Source organism: Vespa velutina, chromosome 2, assembly GCF_912470025.1.
Source record: "Vespa velutina chromosome 2, iVesVel2.1, whole genome shotgun sequence".
Lineage (NCBI taxonomy): Eukaryota > Metazoa > Arthropoda > Insecta > Hymenoptera > Vespidae > Vespa > Vespa velutina.
In genome coordinates, this window is record NC_062189.1 from 6,836,381 (window position 1) to 6,861,392 (window position 25,012).

The following is a 25,012-nucleotide window of genomic DNA, read 5'->3' on the forward strand; positions in this document are numbered from 1 at the left end:
ATGAAAATGGTTCATCGTCTATTTTACTGTTATGTTCGATAAGCAAGGTGATAAATTAAATAAATCGATGCACGTATAGTTGAAGTATATATCTGATGTAATTACGAGTGTAAAAACGATTACCTATCATTCGATTTTTAATCAATATGATATTGAACATGCAGTGAGAATCAATTGTATTATAATCAAAGCTGATCTATACATTTTAATATTATTGATATTAGATTTGAAGAAAAATCTAAAAGATTTTACGAAGGAAAATTTATGACAGGTTCTTTTGTTAAAAAAAAAAAAAAAAGAAAAAAAACTGTTAATACTATTCCCTTGTAAAAGAAATAAAGGAAATATCGATAAAAATAAAACAAATTTTTTTTCTGCCTTGGATTGGTCCCGTAATCAAATTTCTGATTGTGCAGGAGGAAACAGCTTAATCTTACGAAAATCCGATTTTAATGATAAATACTAACCCACTCCATCATTTTTCTTTCACGTTCTCTCTTACGTTCTTCTAATTCTCGTTCCTCTCGTATTTTTGAAGCCGCCTCCTCAGCACTTCTTTTAGCGTCCGCACGTTTTTGTGCTTCCATCACTTCTGTTGGTGTTAAATCTTCGTAAAAAGAATTATTATATATACAAAAATCATATAACGAACCATTTTCGTAATAATATTTTTCTCTTTCCTGCATTCTCGAACAAATTGTTTCCGTTGTAACATCATTATATGAATGTTAAAATAAAATAAATAAAAAAGAAAAAAGAAAAAAAAAAAGAACCATATAAATCCATTAGCACAGGAGCGTAGAAAAAGATTTGAAAAAAATCTTTTTGCGTAAAGTGCACAACGAGATATTAAAATCACAGCGAGCGATCAAAGTGATATCGCGTTACGAAACATTGAAACAACGGTGTATGTGACGTTTCTCTGGTCTTTTATAAACTATCATCTCCATTACGTAACGTGTACAATGATTGAGGATTGAAAGATTCTGTAACCCCATCGGGTTGGGTTAATAAAAAAAGAGAAAAGAAAAAGAATTGAGTGAGACAGACTAATAAAGTTAAGGAGAGAAAAAAATAGATCCAATAAAAAAATTCTCTCTCTCTCTCTCTCTCTCTCTCTCTCTCTCTCTCTTTCTCTCTCTATCTATCTATCTATCTTTCTTACCGTAGTTTCTCGGTGTCCCGAGCTTCTTCAGACACTGATAAATTGTTGGGAACATGTCAGGACAAATATCATTTTCGATCGGAATAATCAACGGATGGATCTCTATTTCATCAAAGAATTGAAGAGGCGTATTATCTTCAGTATTCCTTTCTCTGGAATGTTGTTATTATTATTATTATTATTATTATTATTATTATTATTATTATTATTATTATTATTATTATTATTATTATTGTTGTTGTTGTTATTGTTATTGTTACGTGTGAATTTAATGATAGATGTTATGAAAGTAAAATGAAACAAGAAATAAAAATGTTCAAAGATGATTAATTTGATATCTTCATTAAATAGTCCAATTGTTATTAAAGCGAATAAATCGACGAGTAATTCATAAAAATATTCTTTTAAATAACGATATCGTTTTAACGGTAAATATCTTTTCAATATCAGAGCTACCTACGCATAGTATTATTTATTTCGTGTCATTTTCAATACGAAGAACATTTTATTAAATGTCTTTTAAATCAATAGATATAATCGATCTTTGTGCAATCAGGAATAGAGAAAGAAAGTCTCTAGCAAAATCAAAACGTGTTCGTATCCACTTTAGGAATTGATGAAAAGAAAAATCAGATTTCTTATTTCGACTAAAAAATCAGAATTGGATGGATCGTTTTATCAATCCGGTACTAATCTAATTTTTCTTTTCTAGGAAAGAATAACATACTCGAATAATCGTTTTTACCTGTATTCTTTCAGCCGTCGTATCATGTGTTTTTCCGTATAATGAGTACCTTGGATTTCTCTTTCAGGTAGATTTATAATTCTTTCTATTAAAAAATTATCACTCGCTTCCAAAACGACAACAAGTTCCGGCATGATGGAAGCTTTTAAATTGATATCCTCGAATGTTTCCCTATCTTCCTCCTCCTCCTCCTCCTCCTCCTCCTCCCCCCTCCCTCCCTTCTCCTCTTCATCATCCTTTTCTTCCATTTCCTCTACCATTTCTTCCGCATGTTCAAATAGTATTTTAGCCTGTTCGTACGTCTTTGGATATCCATCTATAACGTATCCTTGATTCAAGCAATCCTTCGACCAAAGTCTCTTCAGAAACAACCTTTAATTCCGTTTTTGCTTAATTTTTTACAAGAACTTTAAAGAAATCGAAGTAGAGAGAGAAAGAGAGAGAAAGAGAGAGAGAGAGAGAGAGAGAAATCTCTATTTCTCGTCGTAAAGTTAGGTTTTTACCGCTGTTCTTCCTTTTCACGTGCTTTACTTCGCGATAATCAATACCATGTATTTCAATAATTCTATAGTAATTTAAGGAAGCAACGTACGGAATCGGAAATGAAACGAGTAACGAAGCAAATAATAGCTGACTTGTTCAGGATAACATCATTAAGAACTCCATCATTTTGATATAAATTATTTCGTATTTCGTCCAGCTGTTGCTGTAATTCTTCCAACGTGATACGCTCTTCTTCATTATCATCCTCCTCCTCAACATCCAATCCACTCGGTTTTTCCGTTTCTCTTTTTTCATCCTCCTTTTCTATCGTAGCTGTTTTCTTTTTGATTTCTTCGGACTGATAAATGTGAAAATTATCTTTGCGATACGTTCAATAAGTAATTTTATGTACAGAAAAAAAAAAAAAGAAAATAGAAATTAATTGAACATATTAGAAGATTGTTATTAATAATTTACCAATTTTTTAATGGTATTATTGATCAAATTCTCCACGTTAATATAGTGCAAACGATAATGCTCGACAAGATAGCGAGCCACTCGTGTTTTCCCGGAGGCTGGCGGCCCAAGGACAATTATTCTTATCGGTTGAAGTTCTCTCCACGCTTTATATTCTTTTATGATAGCTCTGATATTGTCTATAAATGGCGTGTCGAAATGCCAGCGTATCCTCTCGAGAACGTAAACGGGATCGATATTTAAATCAACCGTCATTAAATCATAAATTCGTTGATTGATTTCCGGATGTAGGAAGGATTCTTCCAGACCGATATGCTTTACCTCTCCAGTCGTTAATTCCTTGCTGATTTTCTACAAATAATATTTGTATGAAATAGAGATTTTTATCGTATCCTGTTTATATATTTGTATATATATATAAATTTATTAATATAAATTTATTAACTCGATTGAACAATTATTTCAGATATTTTTGCAGGTAAAAATCCTCGATTATTTTCTTTTTCTTCTATATTTTTTTTCTTATCAACTAGAACAAGTGAATCAACAAAATGATTAATTACTTTGACAATAATACTCTGAGAAGCGATTCCTTGTTCAACAGCTAAGATATATCTTATAGTCGGCCAATTTTTTATAACGTTAGACACTGTTCTGTAATATAGACGTATAATTGTAAATAAAAGAAATTTGTAAAATTATTTTATATCATTGATACTCACGAAATTAAGTCGCGAATATGAAGAAGAGGGATCCTGTTTTTACCATCGCCGATAATTGGCAGAAAGGGCTCGTTCAGCCAAGCCATTTTAAAGAGATAATGAAGCCCATTTTGCTCTTCTCCATAAGTAACTCCACAACAAATTACCAGAGTCTTTAACTTTCTTTTCAACTTGACATTTTTCTTAACGATAACAACGTCTCTCTCGCATCGTAGGTGTTCCTTAAAATTCGGATGAGCTCGTCGCTTTCTGTAATCCACTTCTGTGAACGGCAAATCCGGATCTTCCGGATCCAATGGCTTCGTAAAGGCCCATGTCATTATCGTTGAAATCAGGATAAAATATCGAGGTATCTTTGCTTTTTCCTTCGTTTTATTTCTTTTACTTTTTTTATTCTCCTTGTTAAAAATTTTTGTCGCCGTATCGTCATCAAAACTTTCTAATATTTCCTGGATGGCTTAAAAATGGATGAAGAAGAAAAGAGAGAAATAAAGAATGTTGTAAGATAGTTTTAAAGGGAACATAGTTTGAGTACGTGAGTGGAAATTCGATTCTAACTGATTAACAGATGGAGACTTTTCTATGTCTTGTGGATAAATAGATTGAGGTAATAGTTAGACCTACTTTGCGAAGAAAATGAAAAAAACGATTTCATGATACATTTTTTAATCATAAGAGCATCTAGAAAATTTCAAGATACCGTTTTGTTAAAGGGAACTTTGAACAATTATAATTTCTTACTACAATCGTACAAAATCCTATTCTCAAGGAAACTTTTAAACAAATATCTGTTTTATTTTCGATACGTTATTGTCGTCGTGAACGATTGATATTATCAACATTTCAATCGGAAAGTTTTTCACGTTAAAAAAAAAAAAATGTTATTGAAAGTAATATTCAACAATGCTTTCCTTCGTGATATTACTTTCTATGTGTTTTATAAAAGAATTCAATTTATCTTTTTGACTTTCCCTTGAATTCGATTTAATGTATTCACCGACAGTTTTTCACGACATCGACTCGTTATCGAATATTGATTTATATTAAGAATAAAAAGTAAACGATACCCAATTCTTTTGTAAATCGCATAGCTGATTCTGAAAAAAGGTCGTATTTTTATTGAAATTCTGTTCGATTGCATTCGAAAATTGAAATTAGTTTTCTTTCGTTCTTTTTTTTTTTCGTTATCAATAAGTTTAGAAGTGTAATTTAAAAAACAGATAAAGAATTTCGAGTTTCACTAGGAGATATTTTGGAGATTGCAATGGGAATTGCATTTCTATGCATCTCGCTAACAATATCTTTCCCTTTAAATCAGTTTATGATTGTAATAATGCAATAATATGTCTCATGTGTATACTAAGATTTTTTTTTAATTCTTTAAACTTTATTAAAAAGTATTTTTATTTTCCTCGGAGTTAATCAGGTTTTTTACTTCACTCTACTTCACTCTAAAAGAAAAAAAGAAAAAAAAGAAGCAAAAAGAAAGAAAAAAGAAAATGAAAAAAAAAAAAAAAGAAAAAGAGGTTCTCACTTCCTTGCAAAGAAGCAGGCCAATTCTTTTTATAGAGATCTTACTTAATTCCTCAGTTTTAGGTATGACCGCTGGGAAATTCTTGTTTGAGAAACATAATAAATGTGCGAACCTTGTAATACCCAAGAAGCTTCCCCAACCTGACTTCGATCTTGTGTAATGTCGTAAATAATAACTCCGCATTTCATTAACTCTGACAATAGATCCTTACGATCGTCTGTATCTCTGATGATTCTCGTTACTTCTTCGGGGTAAGGATACTAGAGATAATGGAAATAAGGGTATCAGACATGAGATTTGAATCGGCACGAAAATATTCGATTATATCAAAAACTTGAATGCTATTCAAAAATAATGAGGAATAATTTAAATAATCTCTTGTCTCATCTTAAAGCTCGATGTTTTCATTCTGATTTCAATCGATTTAGTATATTGTATATTTTTTGGATGAATCATGTTACATTTCATTCTTCAAAAAAAGATTCTTTCTTTCTTTATCAGATTTATCGAACCTTACGGTTTTATTCTATCTCGTTGAAAGAAAAGAAAATAAAAACGCTATATATTAACATATTTCTTCAGGAAGATTAGAAACAACTTAAACTTTACAGTAAGGTTATTTTAAAGATCTGTGAATTATAAAAACGAAAAAAAAAAGGAAAAATACAAAAAAGATAGTAAGTCTCTTTAAAGACGATCGATAAAAATATCTTGGAAAAAGAATACTCGAGATATACTTTTTTATTCCTATAATTATGTTCAAATTTTTCAGAAACTACGTTACGTTATTAAAACTTTTCTCAAATATATAACAAAAAAAATATATTTCTAATAATTTCATCGAAACTTTTTCACGAAATTATTTTGTTAGATTGTTTGGGATATAAAAAAAAAAAAAAAATAACAAAAAAAAGAACAAACCATTATTAATATCGAATATCGAATGAATTTCAAAAGTATCTTTATCAATTAGAAATTGTAAACAAATTAAACAAACAAATTCCTTTTCTTTTTTTTTTTTTTTTTTTTTTTTGAATTTTTTATTTCACGTGGTACACCATGTTAGACGACATTAAGGTGTTGATCAAACTAAAAGGAGATCGAAGGGTTCTCATACCTTATACTCCAGAAGCGTACCAATCACTTCGTATTTTCTCGAAGGTTCCTGTTCGGACTCCGTGACCTTTTTTTCTCTTTCCTCGTCGCTCACGTGCGCCTCGCCCATGGCCTCGCCCTCTTTTACTTCGTCCTCTACCTTCCCCTCTTCAACCTCTTCCTCATCTTCTAGTTCATCCTCTGTGGTCTCCACCGCTCCTCCGCCCATTTGCGGATTAACGTAGTACAGCTCTGACAATGCCTAAAAATTTAACTTACTCTATCCTCCCCTTTTAACATGGTATATATATTTTCGGACTTTACGAGCGTGACCCTTGATATCGAAAGTCAAATCTATTCTGGATTTTCTTAAGTTTGGGAAAATTAGAGAGAAAGAGAGAGAGAAAGAGAGAGAGAGAGAGAGAGAAAAATAAAACAGTATTTCTTACATTTTTCGAAAACACTTCTTAAATTATTTTTTTTAGCCGGCATCTTCAATGATAGAACTTTGTTTAAAATTACAAAGATTACATTAAAGGAACGTAACATTCGAATCGTATGTAAATTTTCATGTCTAACTTGAATACACTATTTGTTAATGTAAACTATCCGTAAGATACAACAGATATATCGATTGTGAACGAAAAAATTTCATTATATACTATCATAATTACAAAAGAAAATTCGAATTCTATTAATAATTGTATTAATAATACTCTTGGATGCATTGCAATAATACAATAAATTCTTTGAAATAATAGAGAGAAAGAGAGAGAGTGAAAGAGAGAAAGAGAGAGAGAGAGAGAGAATAGTATAAGATCCATTGTTCATGGTAATTAAAGATATGTTAAAAAAAGAGAGCAAAAGGAAGTTTTCATATTCAAGAAATAGAATTCTGGGAGAAAACATTTAATCAATGAAAAGTTCTCTACGTCCTCCTAGAGTCCTCTTATACTATACATTGTCGAGTCTTTGAAAGCTTTTGAAGCAATTTCGGAATTCTTGTTCAAGACTCTAGACTATATATCTCGTTAGTGCAAAGCGAGAAAATGATACGGTGTACAGTGAAACAATATGCTTTCGTGAGTTCCTTTACGTATATACATTTCTGTATACGTAAGTATATATTCTCATAAACCACGTAATTCACAATCAGTTATGTTGCTTTGCGTTCGAGTTTCTCTTTGTTCTTTGGAAGGAGAAAAATAATTAGCACCGTTCGTTAGTGTCAAATGTCACGAACGATTGCTGTCAGCTGTGGTAAGACAAAGACCAAGGAAGGAATACCGACCAGCCAGTATTTAAAATAATGGTTTTATGAGGGGACCGTCAACCAATTAAAACAACGTATAGAATACGTTTTAAAAGAAGAAACAATCGGTTTTCATTAATGAGATAGATTTTTTACAGAAAAGATTTTTTTTACGGCATGTAACGAAAGGATTTAATAAATCTAATAATTTATATTTATGTATTTTCAAATAATTATATGAGAAAAATGAAGTTCCAAAATTTTGTAAATAAATTATTCGTTCTTTACGAAATTAGATTATTTTATTTTTCATTCGTCGAACTTCATTAGTTTTAATTGAGAATAGTTTTAAATTGAGATTTCATGCATATTAAATAAGATCAATATTTTCATGACTTCAAACTGATGTTATGCTTATATAGCAATTAATATAAAGTTTCAACATTCTATTAGTGATTAACATATCGGAAGTTCAATCTTGAAATTGAAGCCACGATATCACGTAATATCCAATTGTAACGTAAACTCGTATATACATAAATCGAATGCTTTTTAGTATCGATTTAATTTAACTTATGTTATTACATAAAATATTACTCTTTATTTGATATAATGCAAAACTTACGGAAGCTAATTTCTTGCCATGATAAGTATCAACATGATTGATAAAGATTCGCCAAGGAAAAAAATCTTGATCTTCCTGATTATTTACAGTATCATCGTTTATCTTTATGTCTTCCGACATATTTAACAATACTTTTTTTGTGTTATTTTCTTGTCGCATCCGAAGATATCTTCTAATTTTTTTTTCCTAACCACATTTCCGAAAAAAAAAAAAAAAAAAAAAAAGGAAAAAAAGAAAAACAAAAAAGAACGGATTAATCTAAATCGTTTCCAATACGTTACTTCAGTTCAGATGTGCTTCGAGTTACAAGGATTCGAGGGAAAAAAAAAAAGAAACGGAACGAACATAGCCTTGCCACATCGCGTTACCATAGAGCGTTATACACAGTAAAGGAAAAAACGTAAATGATTTTAATAAAAATATTGAATGCAAATGAGCTTCATGCTAAAATAATATATAATATTGTAGGAAAGCTGTCAGATAAAGATAAAAAAAAATCAATTCGATTTCAATCGTTGGAATAGTAACTACAAAAATGTAATCTTCGTTCGATTTTATAGAGAAAATGCAGAAAGATCGTAATCATTGGTTTGGTCTTCGCAAAATATTCTTCCCATAATCTATTACTTATAAAATTATCAAGAAGCTTTTATAAACAATAACATAAACTATTAATCACGATCAAAGGACGATATCTCTCAGCTTCTTTTTCTTTTATGGTAAATTTTATTAAAGCAGTCTGTTCAAGCTTATAATTGGCGATGCATGTAATAGATATTCATTATATAACTCAAATTGAGAGAGAAAGAGAGAGAGAGAAAGAGAAAGAGGAGAAGAGTAAGACAATTGATGGTTCTTGTTGCATGCAACATTAGATAGTAAACTTTAGAGTTTGTAATTTCATAGAAGGAAGGGATAAATAGAGATAGACAGGTACAGAGGAGAACAGGTAGAGATGGAAGGATGAAATTGAAGTAACTTCAATTGAATCGGATACACACAGAATTCTAAGCTACTATAGTCCTTTGTTGAATCGTAAAGCGATCGCATTTCTCTCTCTGTATAATTCAATGTATGATTACTGATTGTAAAAAATGAATTTTTTCGATGGAATGTATCTTTCTCTCTCTTTGTCTTTTGTTAATCATCACTCGGATATTACAACAGAGAGAAAAAGAGAGAAGGATAAAACAAATGAAAAAGATAAAAAAGACAGAAAGGATTGTGAGAGAGTCGTAGGGTCAGGGTCGCGGTTACTTTGCAATGTGACGCAAACAGTGCTCCTCATTCTATCTCTGTCTGCATCTATTTCACCAGCGCAACAGCTATACGCGCATGGAATCGATTTTGGCTTACGACTATTGGCGCTTGACTTTCGGTGGACGCGCGACGTTGAACCTCACCGAAGGACGATAGATCCATGCGAAAGATGTATCCATACTTGTTTATATGCATAGCTCTAAAACACATCATGATCTTAGCAATCTAACATAACGCAAATTTAATGCATATGCTCCATACTATGACGATACCTTTATCTGTTCTCTCGTTAATCATTATCTTTTTGTCTTATCGTCTAACGAGAAAGTCAGACGGACTTTCTCAAAGTAGATGGAAGGAGATCAAAGAAGATGGAAACAAGCTATTTATAAAAAAATTTTTAATTAAAGAAGATATTATAGTATTTGTTTATTGGAAGAAAAAAATTTATTTATTAACCGTTAATTCTCTATACTATTTAAAATATCGCTATTGATTAATGTTCATGAGGAAACTTTTGACGTGTCATGATTTAAATATTTGGAAACTTTAAAAAATGAAATAAAGATGAATTCATGTTAAAAGAAATTGTTATTGTGTTTCAATTAATAAAATAGAGTGGCTAATTCTTAACGTGTATTTTACGAATATTGATAATCGAATCGAATGAATGACACGTCGCTGGTGATCAATTTGAAAGATTAAATTGTACCAATGTGAAACTCCGTTTTTAAAGCGAACGACATAAAGCTTTTTCTACTTGTATTTCACGTATTCCTAAAGGTTACTTTTCTTTTCTTCCTTTAATTTTCTCAATTTTACTTTCTTTCATGACTTCAACCACTCCAATGTAATTAACTGACACCTTTTTTCGTGCTCACCACTTCGAATTAGCGAACGCGAACAATCGACCCTTTAAAATCTTCTCTCGGCTTCGTTTATATACGAATTTGTGGGACTCACGTTATGCGAGAACATTGAATGCGCAGGGAAGAATGGAATTAAATTACGCTCGCCGTAAATGGAATAGTCTGTGTACATACGTTAATATGTGTCAAGCTTTTCGCCGAATTATTTAGCAAGCCATCTCGCTTACGGTGTTAGATATGCTTTTAGGTCGAATACAACTTTGATCATTCTCCTGAGTCATTCTTCGTGAATTTTTCTTTATTAAAAAAAAACATTTTGAATTAATAGGAAAAATTGACAGACCTATTTGAATTTTATAATGAAGTATAATATCAGTATAATTTTATAGCTGCTATAACGAAATTATAATAAATTTTCTAATATCTTTTATGTTTAAGTTATGTTTCTCTTAAAAATATTGAAAGAAAAAATACCTTAAAAAAAAAAAAAATGAAAAGCGTAAACCTATTAATATTACACGTCACTATCTTACTAATCTCTGAGATTCTTCATATCTCAAGGAAAGTCGTTAAAATTCCATGTTTTCCATACGAGTATTGATCGACCATGTCACGCAATATTTCAAGTTTGTGCTTTCATTGTTCGCAAGAGAGAAATAATCTACCCATGTATAAGGCAAAAAAATCTATCAAGAGCGAGTCAATACTCCAACGTTTTGACAGATTGATTACAGAACATTTGGAGATACGAAAGTAATTATTCATTAATTAAATAGTATTACAGAGTAAATCTAATTATATATAACTATGTATCTTTATAACATAGCGATTGATGTCGCTCGAAAAAGAAAGATTGAATTATGAATTCAATTTATCGATTTATTTTTACTTCATTGAGGTTAACCGTTGCTTATGTTTATTTTTTTTTTTTTTCTTTTATATATTTAACATTTTAAATCTTTAAATTCTCAATAAATAAAATGTACCTTTCATTATTATTTATATCACTTAAATAAAATAAAAAATCAATGAAAAAATAGAAGCAATGCACCTGGTATTCAACAACCACCTGACTCGCTTGCGAAAATTCTGACAACAAGCGTTAGCAAAGTCGACATCGTGGAAGAGTTGAACATTCCAGGTGATAACGAGCTGATCGAAGCTGCAGAATATTTGATAAGAGCTGAGGAGGACGCAAGATTTGCTGAAAAATTAGCAGCTGTAGAAACTGCAATTGCTGCAGTACCACCGGAAATGGCTGAGGAAGCAGCACTCGCCACTAGTAAAAGTTATCAGACAGAAAAAATTAGCATGATTAAGGAAAAGATACCAGGTGAAACAGTGATAGAAGTACTCGGTTATGTTGGAGTTACTAAACCGAAAGAGGGAGAGTCGTTTCATATTTGTCAATGAGTTAATTTATCGATTAAACTTTCATTATCTTTTATTTTTATTAATTTTTTTTTTATTCTTTCTTTTAAATAATACATACCGTTTTAATTAATTTCTTTATCTTTACATTTTATATTTGATATTCGTTAATAAAGATGAATACACATATATAACTGCACGATGGTTACTCTTGAGAAGTATTTGTATACTTAATTAGATATTCTAAGATTTGTTTGACAATCATCAAATAATTTATCTTTCACGTTTTTCATCGTTTTATATTTACCATTGTAGATCATACGATAGTTTAAAAAATAAATGAAACCTTGATCTTAATCGTAACGATGAATAAACTTTTATTAAAGTTTCTTAATTAAATTCATCATTTTGTTATAGGCCTTTTGGTTGGGAAATATCCTTCTCTGATATCTCTCTTTTTTCTCCTTTTTCTCAGAACAATTTTGGACAGCATGAGAAAAAAAAAAAGAGAAAAAAAGATACGCTTTGTCAAGTAATACTTATTTTTCATTTATGAAGATTAACGAATGATTAATGATTCGGAAGAATAAACGGAAAATTTTCCGAGTTGAGTTTCTCGCTCGGAATAAACGAGAGAAAGCTTTCGTAATTTTAGTAAAAGGGCTAATAACATTTGAAAGGGTATATATTTACCTTTTATCCAGTAAAAAAGAAAGAGTGACTTGGTTTTTCTTTTAAAACTTGCGACCGCAAGCTAAGGATACGTGATGCACTATCGTCCCTTTCTCTTTCACGTAGGACGAGGAAGCACAATAATGCCCACTGCATATTTTCTGCATTCTTTTCTCCTCCTTTTTTTTTCTTCTTCTCATTCTCTTTCCTCGTCCTGTTATACGAAATAGCTAGGAGCAATAGACAAGATTTTTTACCGTTGAAAACTGGTACAAGTCAACGATTTATTTCTCGTATTATTACTTGCTTGTGCAATACACGCCAAATACCTTTCACTATTCTTCAATACGCTCGACGAAAGAATTTTCTCAAGAATTTGCCACTTTAAAACTTATATTAAATCGTTACTGCTATGATCTTACTTTCTTTCGTAGAATAACAATTTAATACATTTAAAAATTTTCTCATGATATCGTTCTATATTTTATAATAAAAATATAAAATAATTTAAAACAGATTAATTTGTTTTTTCGAGTTTCAATAATATTTGTAATAATTATTTAATTTAACAATTAAATACAATAGGGTTATAGTATTATATTATATTATGCTCGTCTTAAGACAGCGCGAGTGGTATTGTCACTATACTATAATGGAAAGTATCTATACGATGTGTACCTGCTACATGAGCAGCAGGTTGCGTAAGTAAGCGAACGTTCTATCCTGTGGATTACTATGATGGGAGTCGAAGTAGGAGTTTAAACCCACGAGTTTTCCAACTATCGACCCAACGCCTTGCGATTTTCTCACGTCAAGATATCTTCTATAATAGTTTACTCTTCGATAGTTCTTTGTCTTTTCTCATTAATATGTCCATAACATTAAGTACACTTCTTCGTTAATTCAAATCACCGCGCTTTATTAATGCCACCAGATAATATGGATTTCAAAAATTATTCATTAAAAGTTTTATTGCATAAAGTGTAAAGATATGTACGCTGAGTTTTTAAAACTAAATATCTCGAAAATAACAAATATCTGAAAAACAATTTTACATTAATATAAATATGAAGGGCAAATAATATATGCATATATATATATATACATACATACATATGTGTGTGTATAACTTTAAAAATGTATATCATTACTGTATATGGTTCATACGAATCGATGAAAATCCATTCATGAATTTTTCGATTAACGCGATGAACCGTCCGTTTATTTCGTACATGATATTTGATTATTACGTTCAATCAAATTAATTACATTCATTAATTATAACCAATATACCTACTCAATTATACTTTAATCATATATAACTAAATTGACGATTGAAACGTATAATTCTATAAATTTGATCAATCGATTTTTTTAAATATTCATTGAATTTATTTGAAAATTTGAATGCATTTATGTATAATATTTTAATGAATCTTGTTTATCTCTTCCGTTTAAAGAATTTTATTATATTATTTTTTATCATACAATCGTTCATAGATATTATTTAAACATTGCGATAGAAAATTATTTTATTTCTCACAGAAGAGTGGAGTGAGAGCTTTCCATACCAGCTACTGATAGGAACTGGAGTTGCCTTGATGGCTCTAGTACTTTTAGCTGCAATTAGCTTCCAATGCTCTTCTACTTGGCGATGGTTGATGAGTGTCGCTCGCCACGAAAACGACGAAGATGCGAATGGTGATTTGTCTCAGCAAAATGCCATTCGCATAAGTCACTCCTTGCCGGATTTACAATCGGAACCAATTACTCATGAATATGTTCAAGAACAAAAGGACAGTAAGAAGGTATCGAAAATTTTCGAAACGTATAAATGGAAAATATTAGATTATGATTATAAAAAAAAATTTTTCTTATCTTTCACCTTACTTGTATTACGAATAATCTAAAATTTCTATTCTAATGTTTTCCTTGCAATCAATGATATGATATAATAATATAATATAAATAGATATGGGCTTGAAAATTTCGTAGCTAAAATATTTCTTATGCATACAATAGGTGTTGCGTCAAACCACTTTGCCAATTGTTCCGATGCGCCATCAAAGTTTTCAACGGCAATTGTCTCACCGTCTCGACTTGCCCAGTATCAAATTCAGTATTTGCAGTCTGGAAAATCGTAGCGATTCTAGTCTCGGCCTTATCAAGGTAAGTTCGTGCTACAAATAACTTGAAAATGTTAAACTATAAAGGGAACCACGGGTATAGTTGAAATGATACAAGTGCATTCTACGACTTCATCATGTTGTTAGAGCATGTACTATTTATATCACGTGTTTTCCAATAATTATTTCTCTTGATAAAAATGAATCGAATCAATCGATTCGTTTTAACAAACATCCATTACATAAGAAATTTATATCATCAATGAAGCTTCACTCTCATGAGTTTTCTCATTTCTCGTTTAATGTAACAGGAAATGTTTTACAAAGTAACATTGGTGAAGTTTTGTTTCAAATGATGTCATCATTGATGTTATAGCCGGAACTCTACAAAAAGGATCTCGTAAGACAGGAAAGCACGGAGAGTTCTAGCACTACAGAAATGGAATACGCCGGAAAGCTACACTTCGCTCTTCGTTACGACAAGGAGATCGACGGTCTCGTCGTTAAGGTAAGTTCTACGGTTTCACGGATAACCTTACAGACGTTAGTGATAGAGCTTTTCAAGAATTTCATTGTCGCGTTAAAATAAGTCAAAATTAAATACGGGTTCCGTAAATTTATAGATTTTCAAACAATTACATGTTTTTCTCGTTTATTTATTTATGAAATAAATAAAAATCGAAATATTACGAAATTGTGAAATAATTAATCGAAATATTACGAATTGTGAAATAATTAATCAAAGACAATAAATTAAAAAAAAATGATAATTAATAAACGTAACCATCGTTATGTAATAAAAATGAATGATGTATTGGTATATTTGAATTTTTAAACAATTTAAAAGCTCGATGAGAAATATTTAAATGAGATTCATACGTGAAGGCGGTGACCGACATATCTTCTTCGGTTTCATTCTTAATTCGTTAGAAAATTGTGTCACCGTTCATTCATGATGTGACATGCACGCAAACCTCCAAGGAGAATTAATGCTTCGTGTGGCTCGATTTGTTGCAATAGAGAAGAAAAAAGAATTCCTGTAAAGGACGCGACAATACGTGAAAGGAGGACACGAGAGCTATCCCAGTACTTTGTTCGAATCAAGCTATTCGTTTACTAGTTAGAATCATAGAAAATGTTAGAACGTATCTCTAACATCCCTCGTCTCATTTGATTACGTTTAACATTCTATACTGATTATAGATAAAATTAGTTCCTTCCGTATTGTTTGTATCAAATTTAACTTCTACCTTCAAATATCTCGAAAATCTCGATTAGAATGATCATTCGAAATACTTCGATCGTTAGTATTCGAATTAAGTTCGACAAATTAGAATAATTTAAAATTGAAATGAAAATAAAGTCGTACTTACGTGTTATTACAAATTAGTTTCGAAAGTATTTTAACAAAAACAAGATAAAATTTTGCCGACGAAATTATCACTATGAATGACTAAGTAGGCTAAGTTTAATTAACCGTCGATCATTAAATACCAATGGATACACGTGAGTAAACCTGGTAAAGCTAATGGGTTAACTAAATGCGATTTATTTACGTTAAATTACGCGCGTCCTTTTAAAGTGGTCTTCATTATCGAGTACATTGAGTAACGCACATGTTCATTAGAAATTATTGGACATGGAGAGAGAAACAAAGATACAGAAATAACGACAGAGAAAGAGAGAGAGAGAGAGAGAGAGAAAAGCATATGCCCGTTACGATCACATTCGATCTTTCAGAAATAGTCGAGACACGTGGCATGTTGAAACCGAGAAACGTAAGCGTGTATTACGCTATGCCACCTACACCTTTTGACATATTTCTTCAACTTCATTCATAAAATAGCACGTAGGAGAAACGAAGGTGAAGTCAAAGGCAGATCTTTTATCTTTCGAATGACTGGGAAGTTAATTATTAGTTTTTATAAAAGTTACAATAATTAAAAAGTTTTTACTTTATCATAATATAATTTGTTTCAAGTTATTTAAATATAACTTTTTTACGAAACATAATATATATAATGTAAAAGGAAGAGAGAAAAATTTGTCAATTTTACTAGTAGAAAATCCTGAAAATTAGAAATAACTGTATTTTGTAAGTAATCGGATGGAAAAATTTAAAAAGTCTCGAATGCATAGCGATTTTTTTTTAATATAAATGTGGTAGAGTCATTAAAGCCGGAAATAACGATGATACATGTCTGTGAAAAGAAAATTACTAAAAATTTTTATGTAACGAGAAAAGTATGGAACTCAATTAGCCTCGGATTCGTTCGTTTCCTTGTATCTTGAAACGAAAAAAATATTCACCCCCAGATGAAAGTCGGAACGTTAATGCGGTTGGTCCAAACAAGGAGTTAGATTAATTACCAAGTTGATTTTTAAATTAGGTTTTAGAAGCACGAGAATTACCGGTGAAAGATGTAACAGGTAGCAGCGATCCTTATATAAAGGTATATCTCCTACCCGATCGAAAGAAAAAGTATCAAACGAAGGTTCATAGAAAGAACTTGAACCCGATCTTCAACGAAACATTTATCTTCAGGTAAGTTTAAACGTAAGCAATTGTTTTTAATCAAGTTAATTCTAACTTTATCGATAAACTAATTTCAAAATTCTAATAATATCATTTTATTTATTACCTTATTTATATACCTTTTATCGATAAAATCAATATTCTCATTGGATATTGACAATATTCTATTATTGTCTTATATCGATCTGTTATTCTTACATATCGATTATTTTGCAATAGACTTGATGGAAAAAATAATAATTTTCTTTTTGTTCTTTTTTTTTTCTTAAACATCATTTTATTTCTTTAGCGTTCCTTACGAGGAATTGAAGGAACGCTACTTACAATTTTCCGTCTACGACTTCGACCGTTTCTCCCGACATGATCTCATTGGCCAAGTGGTACTTAAAGGATTGTTGGATTGCACCGATCTTGAGCAAGAAATCGAGTACACGATGGATATTCTCTCTGCACCTCAGGTAATTTAAATCGTTCGTTTTAATCATCGATGGAAAAGATATGTTAAATTTAAATTAATGAAATTTTAATGCTTTTAGGAAAAAGTGGATCTAGGGGAATTAATGCTATCTCTTTGTTATCTTCCAACCGCTGGACGGCTGACTCTGACAGTGATCAAGGCTAGGAACCTCAAAGCTATGGATATAACTGGATCGTCCGGTAAAAACAAAAAGAATAATGAAAAAAGAGAAAAAAAAACTAGCTTCACAATAATTTAAATTCGACGACATAAAGTTTTAGTTTGAACATTTTTTTAAAACGAAATGAAAAAGTTAATGGACCATCAATGATAATGAAGTGCAACCATTATCGGTTGACTTCGTATTAGTATTGGAATATCAAATTAGACGATGATAAAGCAGGCTCAAATTAATTTTATTAGAACGTTAATTAAAGCTATATGATTAAACGTTTCGAATATCATAGAATATAATATAGTAAGGAGAAACACGCTAGCGTTTAATTATGTTTATCGTTCGGAAAATATCTCTCAATTTATGCGAAGAACTCGATCGTGTTTCATACTCATGAGAACATGTAAGTAGTTACTTACTCGTTTAATCGTATCTTTGTGCCATCATTCTACTCTCCATCTCTTTTCTTTACTTACGATCTCAATTATTATTCTCTTTGTCCTTTAGATCCCTACGTAAAGGTATACCTTCTTTGTCGTGGTAAACGAATAAAGAAAAAGAAGACGACCGTGAAGAAGAATATGCTCTTTCCCGTGTATAACGAGGCGCTCGTTTTCGACGTGCCAGCAGAGAACATAGAAGAAGTCAGCCTCATAGTGAAAGTTATCGATTACGATAGGTACGTGTGCGCGATCTTTTTCTAGCGCTATTACATGTATCCTATTTCTCTAAAAGAAACAAAAAAAAAAAAAAAGAGAAAGAAAAAGTCACAGTTCAAAGAATATTTTCTATTTATTTTTTGTCACCACGTAGGATCGGTTCAAACGAGTTAATGGGTTGCACAGCAATCGGTTCAAGCTTTATCGGGATTGGTCGAGATCATTGGTTAGAAATGTTGGATAATCCGAGGAAACCAGTAGCTCAATGGTATCCTCTTCTTGAAACCGTAGCAGGTCATATCCCTTCTGTTGCTTCTGAGCCACTTCCAGTAAGTTTGAGCTGCTTAAATAGTAGGTGAGTAGATCAAATATTTTTAATTTATTTTAATACATTTTTTAATTCAATTTTATTTTCATTCAATATCATCCGAATCATCCTACGATTTACATTCGATTTTAATTTTGTTCATTAAATTTGTCAGATGAAGACAAAAGGTTGGAAGAAAAACATGCGGATGCTCGCAGAATTCTTTGAACGTTGACTTGGACAACGTCCCTCTCTGTCGTCATTTAATGCATATCGCTTGACTGACTTAAGTACAATCTCTATTTCAAACAAGGGCTCGGAAGTCAAAACTCTGTGCTTTTAAAATCTTTACTTGCGACAGATGTGGATTAATAAACGAGTACTCGCTAAGGACAGCCTATGAAAAAAGGTAAAAAAAAAAAGAAACAAAAAAAAGAGAAAAAAAACAAAACAAAAAGAAAAGTAAAAAAGAAGAGGGAATCTATGGCCGTTTGCTGGAACTTGTATAAGTTAGTCGAGATTTTCGGCAATGAGAAAGATGACCAAAAAGAAAAAGGAAATAAATAGTTAGGTATGTAGATTAGAGAACAAAGAAAGAAAGAGAGAGAGAGAGAGAGAGAGAGAGAGAGAGAGAGAGAGAGAATGTGTGTATGTGTTTTTGACGATAAATAAAAATCTTACGATATCCATTAAAATTAATCACGGGCTGGACCCGCGATATTTTATCAAACGCACACCTTGATTTTAACGTATCATGACGGTCATGACGTTCATTCGAAATTGTTAGAAATAAAACTTGCAAAATTAGACGGATAGGTAAGTTTTTATAAAAAAAAATAAAAAGAAAGAAAGTCGAGAAAAAGAGACGTACGTAGGTATATATGTGAATATGTACACACATATATATATATATATATATGTGTGTGTGTACGTTATACCTCATGCAAGAATTTCAAAATGACGCCTCTTCGTTCTCGCGAAAGCTGGCTGCATCATAATGCATTATGACAAAGTACACAGGGCCTTATCCTCAGGTTAGACGAAAGAACAAAGACAGCGAAATGGTAGTATAAGAGATAAATCATTTTAAAAAATAAAAAAAAAAGAACGAACAAAACCGGTTTGATGAATTTGGTATGTTGTAACTACGTAAAGAAAGCACACGTTAAAAAAAAAAAAAGATAAAAACTGAAAGAGAAAAAGAGACACAGTTATATAAAGTTTGATGAATGCATATAATAATAGAAATTATTGACAGGCAGGTGTCGGCACATAGAAAGACAATTTCATGACATTACTCCTCGGATATTTTCCGATATTTCCTTGTTAAAAGTAACTAAAAACGATGGATATTATTAAATTAAAAAAGGATAAATGAAGATGGAATCGGAGTAGAGATAAATAAAAAGATTAGAACGTAACTTAATGTTATTAAAGAGGCTAATTCTCGAGTGACAAATCATCCGTGTCCCAGCTTCTCTTTTCTGTTATTTCTCCCTTGAATATACTGTACCATTTTTGAGAACGATTAGGAAACAAACAGTTGAGATCTGACGACCGTCATATAAAAATGATAAAAAATGAACAAAAAAAAATGAAAAAGAAAAAAAAGATACGATATAATACTTATGAGCACGCTTTTTTCTGTATACTTGCTTCTCGAATTTTTGAAAGCTCGAATATAGTTTTACACCTGCCTGATAAAATGCCTGCACTTTGCGTAGATACTCTTGCAAGACGGGCTATATATAACAATACATGTATTATGTGCTATAAATAATTATATTTATATGTCCGTGGAAAAATATATATGTATATCGATAGACACATATACAATCACACCACAGATACTCAAAAAGAAAAAAGAAAAAAGAAAATATTCTTTGATTCTTACGACAATAAAACGAGCGACTAGGTAGGAACCGAAAATAAAAAAAAAAGAACAAAAAAGAAAAAAGAAAAAAAGATAAAAAATAAAGAAAAAAATAAAAAAAAAAACAGAGTTTTGCAAGCTACAGTTTTGATCAATCCGTTAATATTATTTTCTTACAACTTTTACGTGCAAATTTTCGTAATTACAAAATGTGAAAACTACCACTTTCCCCTGTTGAACTTTTTACTATTTCACGCAAGTTGCACCAATCTTTGTAGTAATGTTCTTTCAACGGGATACGTGTCTAGGTATTGTACGTGAACAAATTCACAGAAACATACGCATAATCGTAACCTGGGTGAATCATATAAATTTCTACGAACGAATATTTCAAAAATAATATTAGATATTGATGTATAAATTTCCTTTTTTTTTCTAATTTCGAATAATCATTATTGAAGGTATATTATGCACGATTATTTTTTAAATATTCGTTCGTATTACTTTAACTATTTCATCCTATATATGCATATATGATATAAAACATATAACAAAAAAATGAAGCTCGACAAGAGCGTTAATTGTGATAAATAATAAATGCGAACGCATATCATGAGTTTCACAAATTAACAAACATTGATATATATTATTGTCATCGAAAGAAAAAGAAAGAAAAACAGAGAAAATGAGAAAAGATAAACAATGGAAGAAAACGTATGTATGAAAAGTGTGATAGAGAGGGAGAGAGAGAGAGAGAGAGAGTGAGTGAGAGAGAAAAAATATATATATATAATAACGTGGCTGTTGCTTTGTATACTTGCACACGGCTAAATAAATTTACTCACAAAAAAAATTGATAATAATGTATATTGTTTAAGAAAAAATATATCGTAGATATCGTGAGGAGATTTTCACAATATAAAAATTCGATACATGTACAATATAAATCATATAATAGACATATATATAAATATATAATATATATATATATATATATATATATATATATACATATATATATTTATATTATGAGCTATATAAGATAAACGTATTATACCTTTAATTATATTTAAGTTCTTTTAAAAACGTAATTATTAGGAAAAAATTTACGAAAGTAAATGTGCATTTGAAAAATTAGCTTCAAAAATTATCTAACTTTGAAGAACTTATTATTTTAATTTATCTTGGGCCAAAAAACAATACTTATTATATAACTTTCATCTAAATGACATAATTCATCCTTCATATATATATACATATACATATATATAAATGAGTAATGTTATAAAAAAAATAACGTATCTTATGAAATATATAAGTACACGTATTTTGTCTAGTTATTAGAAATGAAAAATATCTATAGAAAAGAGATCACACAAAAATGATTCAAATTAATTGTAAGTTAATTTAACGCGAATGTTGAAAAGGAAGAATGATCTATTTATGCGAATGGTAGATAAAATGTAATCAAATGTAGGTTCTTACCCTCGTAACTCCGAAAAGTATCCAAGAAATTTTTTGTTAGTGGGTGATATTATTTCGAAGGAACATTTATCTTCTCCGTCGATGTTTCCGCGAAGAATACTTATAAAGAATGAGAATTTTTTCGGGCATCCTGGGGGATGAAAAATTCGAGAAAAAATGAATCCTCTCACGTGTCAACGTGAAAGCGAAAGACTACAGGCTTCGAGTAACGTTAAATCCACAGAAAAATATAAATATATCTTGATCGAATGAATATAACCTGATTGATAAAAATATACGTAATCTATGTAGACTGTCCCTTTATGGAAAAAAAATAAATAAACGGTAACATTAATACCATATTATTGTCAGGAAAGTAAAAGAAAAAATTGTGCCAAGTGAAATAATCATTGTAGTATATAATAGAATCTATATATCGACATATATAATATCTATATAAATATCTCTCGGATGCTTATAATTATATCTTTTATGTCTCATAAATTCTACGCTTACATTTTTCGAGTCAATTTACTTGGACGATGCCTGCCGTTGAACTACAAGACTTTTCCTCAGTCTTTTCGAATCTATCTTCCTTCCAGCGATGTCCGTTATCAAAATTCGTAACAAAATGATGATAATAGGAAAGAAAAGAGAATACAAAAAAAAAAAAAGAAATATTGTATTTTTTCATACCAGAGTAAACTCATTTCAACAGACTGAGCATATCTTTTAACACTCTTATTCTTATAAAAATTTAGACAGGCATTTGGAAGGAATATTTATACGATCGTTTTATTTTGCCGATAATTTGTAATTTAATTAGTGTTATTTATAATTAAATCATGTCTCCTAATATCACGAATAAATTAATCAAATCGATTGTTTTATTTGAAACGGGAATAATGAAATCCTTTCTTGTTATAATTTATTAATCCAATTTAAGAGTAATATTTGTCATATAATATTACATATTTTATAAAAATACGTTTTTTTATTCTTCCTTTAAAAAAAAAAAAAAAAAGAAAAGAAACAAATTACCAAATTATCGGTATAATAGTAAGATTGACATAATGACTTTTATTTTTAATGGGCATCGTGTAAAATATTCGAAAGACAAGAAAACTTTTCTGAGAATCTGTCACTGCCCGTCAATGATGGATGGCATTTGAGTATACGCGTACCTTCCACCTATCAATTAAAATGCGTAGAGATCCTACGTATTTCAAGAACCATTTAAAAAAAAAAAAAAAAAAAAAAAAAAAGAAAGAAAAACAGACAGGGATGGAAACGACTGTATCCCGAAAGTGGATAAAATACTATTTTATGATACTAGTCATGTTGAGAAGAGAGAAAAAAATACGTACTATTTCGTAAGCGAATTACTCCGTCTCTTTCGTTTAATTATATCGATTCTAAATCAAAAGATAAAACGTTCATTAATTAATTAAGAATATTTGTCAAGATTACATATCAAAATGTAATAATTATTGTACTTTTACATTACATATATTTTTTTTTGTATAGATATAAAAATACGTAAGAGAATATTTCATTCAAAGTAATGCATCGATCACTTTCAACGGTAAATCCAATTTGCAATATTTAGTGGAAGGTCCTCCATCCCTGATGAAAATAATAAATAAACAAAAGATTGATTGTATAAATTGATTGCATGGTAGTCTCGTTTAAAAAGAATAATCCCTTTTCAACACGAAAGTGATCGTGAAACGCATATAATTCTATTAATAAATGTAATAAAGGTCTCTAGATCGACGATATGCATACTTTTCTAACGAATACATATCTATACTGTATATTTGGACGTGCGACGCCCTGTATTGTGATTGTGAAGAAAACAAATAAATCGATATAAATCATAAATTTATATTGCTTTTTTTTTTTTATCGATCTCGATCTCTTTTAAAAACTTATTCAATAGATACAAAATGAAAAAATTTTATGATACAAACCATCGACAAGATTTATCGCCGGTGGCAAATAAGAAAAATCTTCTGCAACATCAAATGTACTTTTCATTTATTTGACTACTTATGTTTACAGATTTTAATCTAATCTTAAGCTAGAGATACAACTTTCCCATTATGTTACCTCTAAATCGAAACGTTACGATATTTCTAAGTATAAAATAAGCAATGGAGCTTATATTGGTAATGTGGTAGCAACGACTTAAGTACCTTTCTACTTAATACGTACTCGTTAAAAGTGGCGGGAATAAACCTCTACACCGTTTCTCCTTCTACCAGGTGTAATATTCTTTTTCTTTTTTTTTCTTTTTTTTTTTTTTTTTCTTTAGCGAAAAAACGATAATTCGATAAAATCACATGACTCATTCCTATCGATCAACGATTTTTAATTACGATTTTGGCTTCGTCGTAAAATCAGAAATCTTTCGAAGATCGTTCGCGGTTCCATTCGTTTTCTCTTATTAATTCATCCTCTATTTCGTCTTAACGCGATTTTGAGTTTTATTAAATTCGTAAGAATTACAAAAAAAAAAAAAAAAAAATAATCGATCTACATAACGTTCGACGTCAAAAGAGGAACATCAGGGTACCGCAGAACGATCTTACGGTAGGTAAAGTCAGAGCTCCTAAGCTCTAATCTTTTTTAAATATTTCACTGTAATATTAAAAACACTATTATGCGAAATCGTAAAGCAAGCATTGTCCAGTAATGTTTATGCATTCATTGAATCACCGTATCCTTTTTTTCTCTTTTCTTGTTTTATTTATTTTTTTTTCTTTTCTTTTTAATCCTTTCTATCGCACGACCTACCACTAGAACGATCGGACTAAAAATCGGTTCTTTTCCTTCCGTGATGTATGTAATTATTGTTTTGGAATGTCTTTCGTTTTTCCCCGTCGCTCTTAAACGCCGCGAATAGCGAAACGAAGGATCGATGAAGACGAGTATTCGAAACGATTCAAAACAAAAATGTCCGATCTATTGTTTCCTTTCACTCATTTTTTTCTTCTTCTCTTTTTTATTTTTTTTTTTTTTTTTCTTTTGTAATTTTCTTGCTCTGGGAATTTTGCGATGAATCATTTCGAACGCGTCGATTAATCTATCATAGATTCATAATAACTCTACAGGCAGCCCTTCGTGTACGAACGAATCGATT

At 30.5% G+C, this 25,012-nt stretch overlaps 3 protein-coding genes across 4 annotated transcripts in view; 1 reads left to right on the top strand and 2 right to left on the bottom strand.

The window, feature by feature from the left end:
• Positions 1-1,407, bottom strand: part of LOC124957676 (adenylate kinase 7-like) — a 77,021-nt gene extending 75,614 nt beyond the window's left edge. The window contains exons 1-2 of the mRNA XM_047514828.1: positions 1,166-1,407; positions 468-607 (exon numbers count right to left, since the gene is read on the bottom strand). Of these exons, the coding sequence (XP_047370784.1) occupies positions 468-607; positions 1,166-1,220 (195 nt within the window). The 5' untranslated portion in view covers positions 1,221-1,407. The remainder of the gene's footprint in view (positions 1-467; positions 608-1,165) is intronic.
• LOC124957670 (synaptotagmin-10-like) overlaps positions 1-19,757 on the top strand; it is a 32,681-nt gene extending 12,924 nt beyond the window's left edge. The window contains exons 2-10 of the mRNA XM_047514814.1: positions 13,816-14,078; positions 14,293-14,439; positions 14,773-14,904; positions 16,787-16,941; positions 17,222-17,390; positions 17,469-17,589; positions 18,072-18,243; positions 18,378-18,578; positions 18,706-19,757. Of these exons, the coding sequence (XP_047370770.1) occupies positions 13,816-14,078; positions 14,293-14,439; positions 14,773-14,904; positions 16,787-16,941; positions 17,222-17,390; positions 17,469-17,589; positions 18,072-18,243; positions 18,378-18,578; positions 18,706-18,709 (1,364 nt within the window). The 3' untranslated portion in view covers positions 18,710-19,757. The remainder of the gene's footprint in view (positions 1-13,815; positions 14,079-14,292; positions 14,440-14,772; positions 14,905-16,786; positions 16,942-17,221; positions 17,391-17,468; positions 17,590-18,071; positions 18,244-18,377; positions 18,579-18,705) is intronic.
• Positions 2,139-6,614, bottom strand: LOC124957675 (adenylate kinase 7-like). 2 transcript variants are annotated; one of them, XR_007103704.1, is made up of 5 exons: positions 6,244-6,614; positions 5,239-5,386; positions 3,593-4,049; positions 2,871-3,221; positions 2,139-2,751 (listed from the first exon to the last, which is right to left on the bottom strand). XR_007103704.1 is itself a non-coding variant. In XM_047514827.1 (4 exons), the coding sequence occupies exons 1-4, from the start codon at positions 6,448-6,450 to the stop codon at positions 3,203-3,205; spliced, it is 831 nt and encodes a 276-aa protein (XP_047370783.1). In that variant the 5' UTR covers positions 6,451-6,614; the 3' UTR covers positions 2,782-3,202. The 2 variants fall into 2 exon arrangements, 1 of the variants encoding a protein (XP_047370783.1); XM_047514827.1 differs by lacking the exon at positions 2,139-2,751 and having other exon boundaries at positions 2,782-3,221.
• Positions 19,758-25,012: the final 5,255 nt, after the last annotated feature.

What these genes read in the sequence shown, in the direction of transcription:
- LOC124957675 (XM_047514827.1), bottom strand. Translation starts at nt 6,450, where the DNA reads ATGGGCGGAGGAGCGGTGGAGACCACAGAGGATGAACTAGAAGATGAG. An exon ending in GTACGCTTCTGGAGTATAAG is followed by an intron (nt 5,387 to 6,243) that starts GTATGAGAACCC and finishes CATTATCTCTAG; the next exon opens with TATCCTTACCCCGAAGAAGT. An exon ending in AGCTTCTTGGGTATTACAAG is followed by an intron (nt 4,050 to 5,238) that starts GTTCGCACATTT and finishes TCCATTTTTAAG; the next exon opens with CCATCCAGGAAATATTAGAA.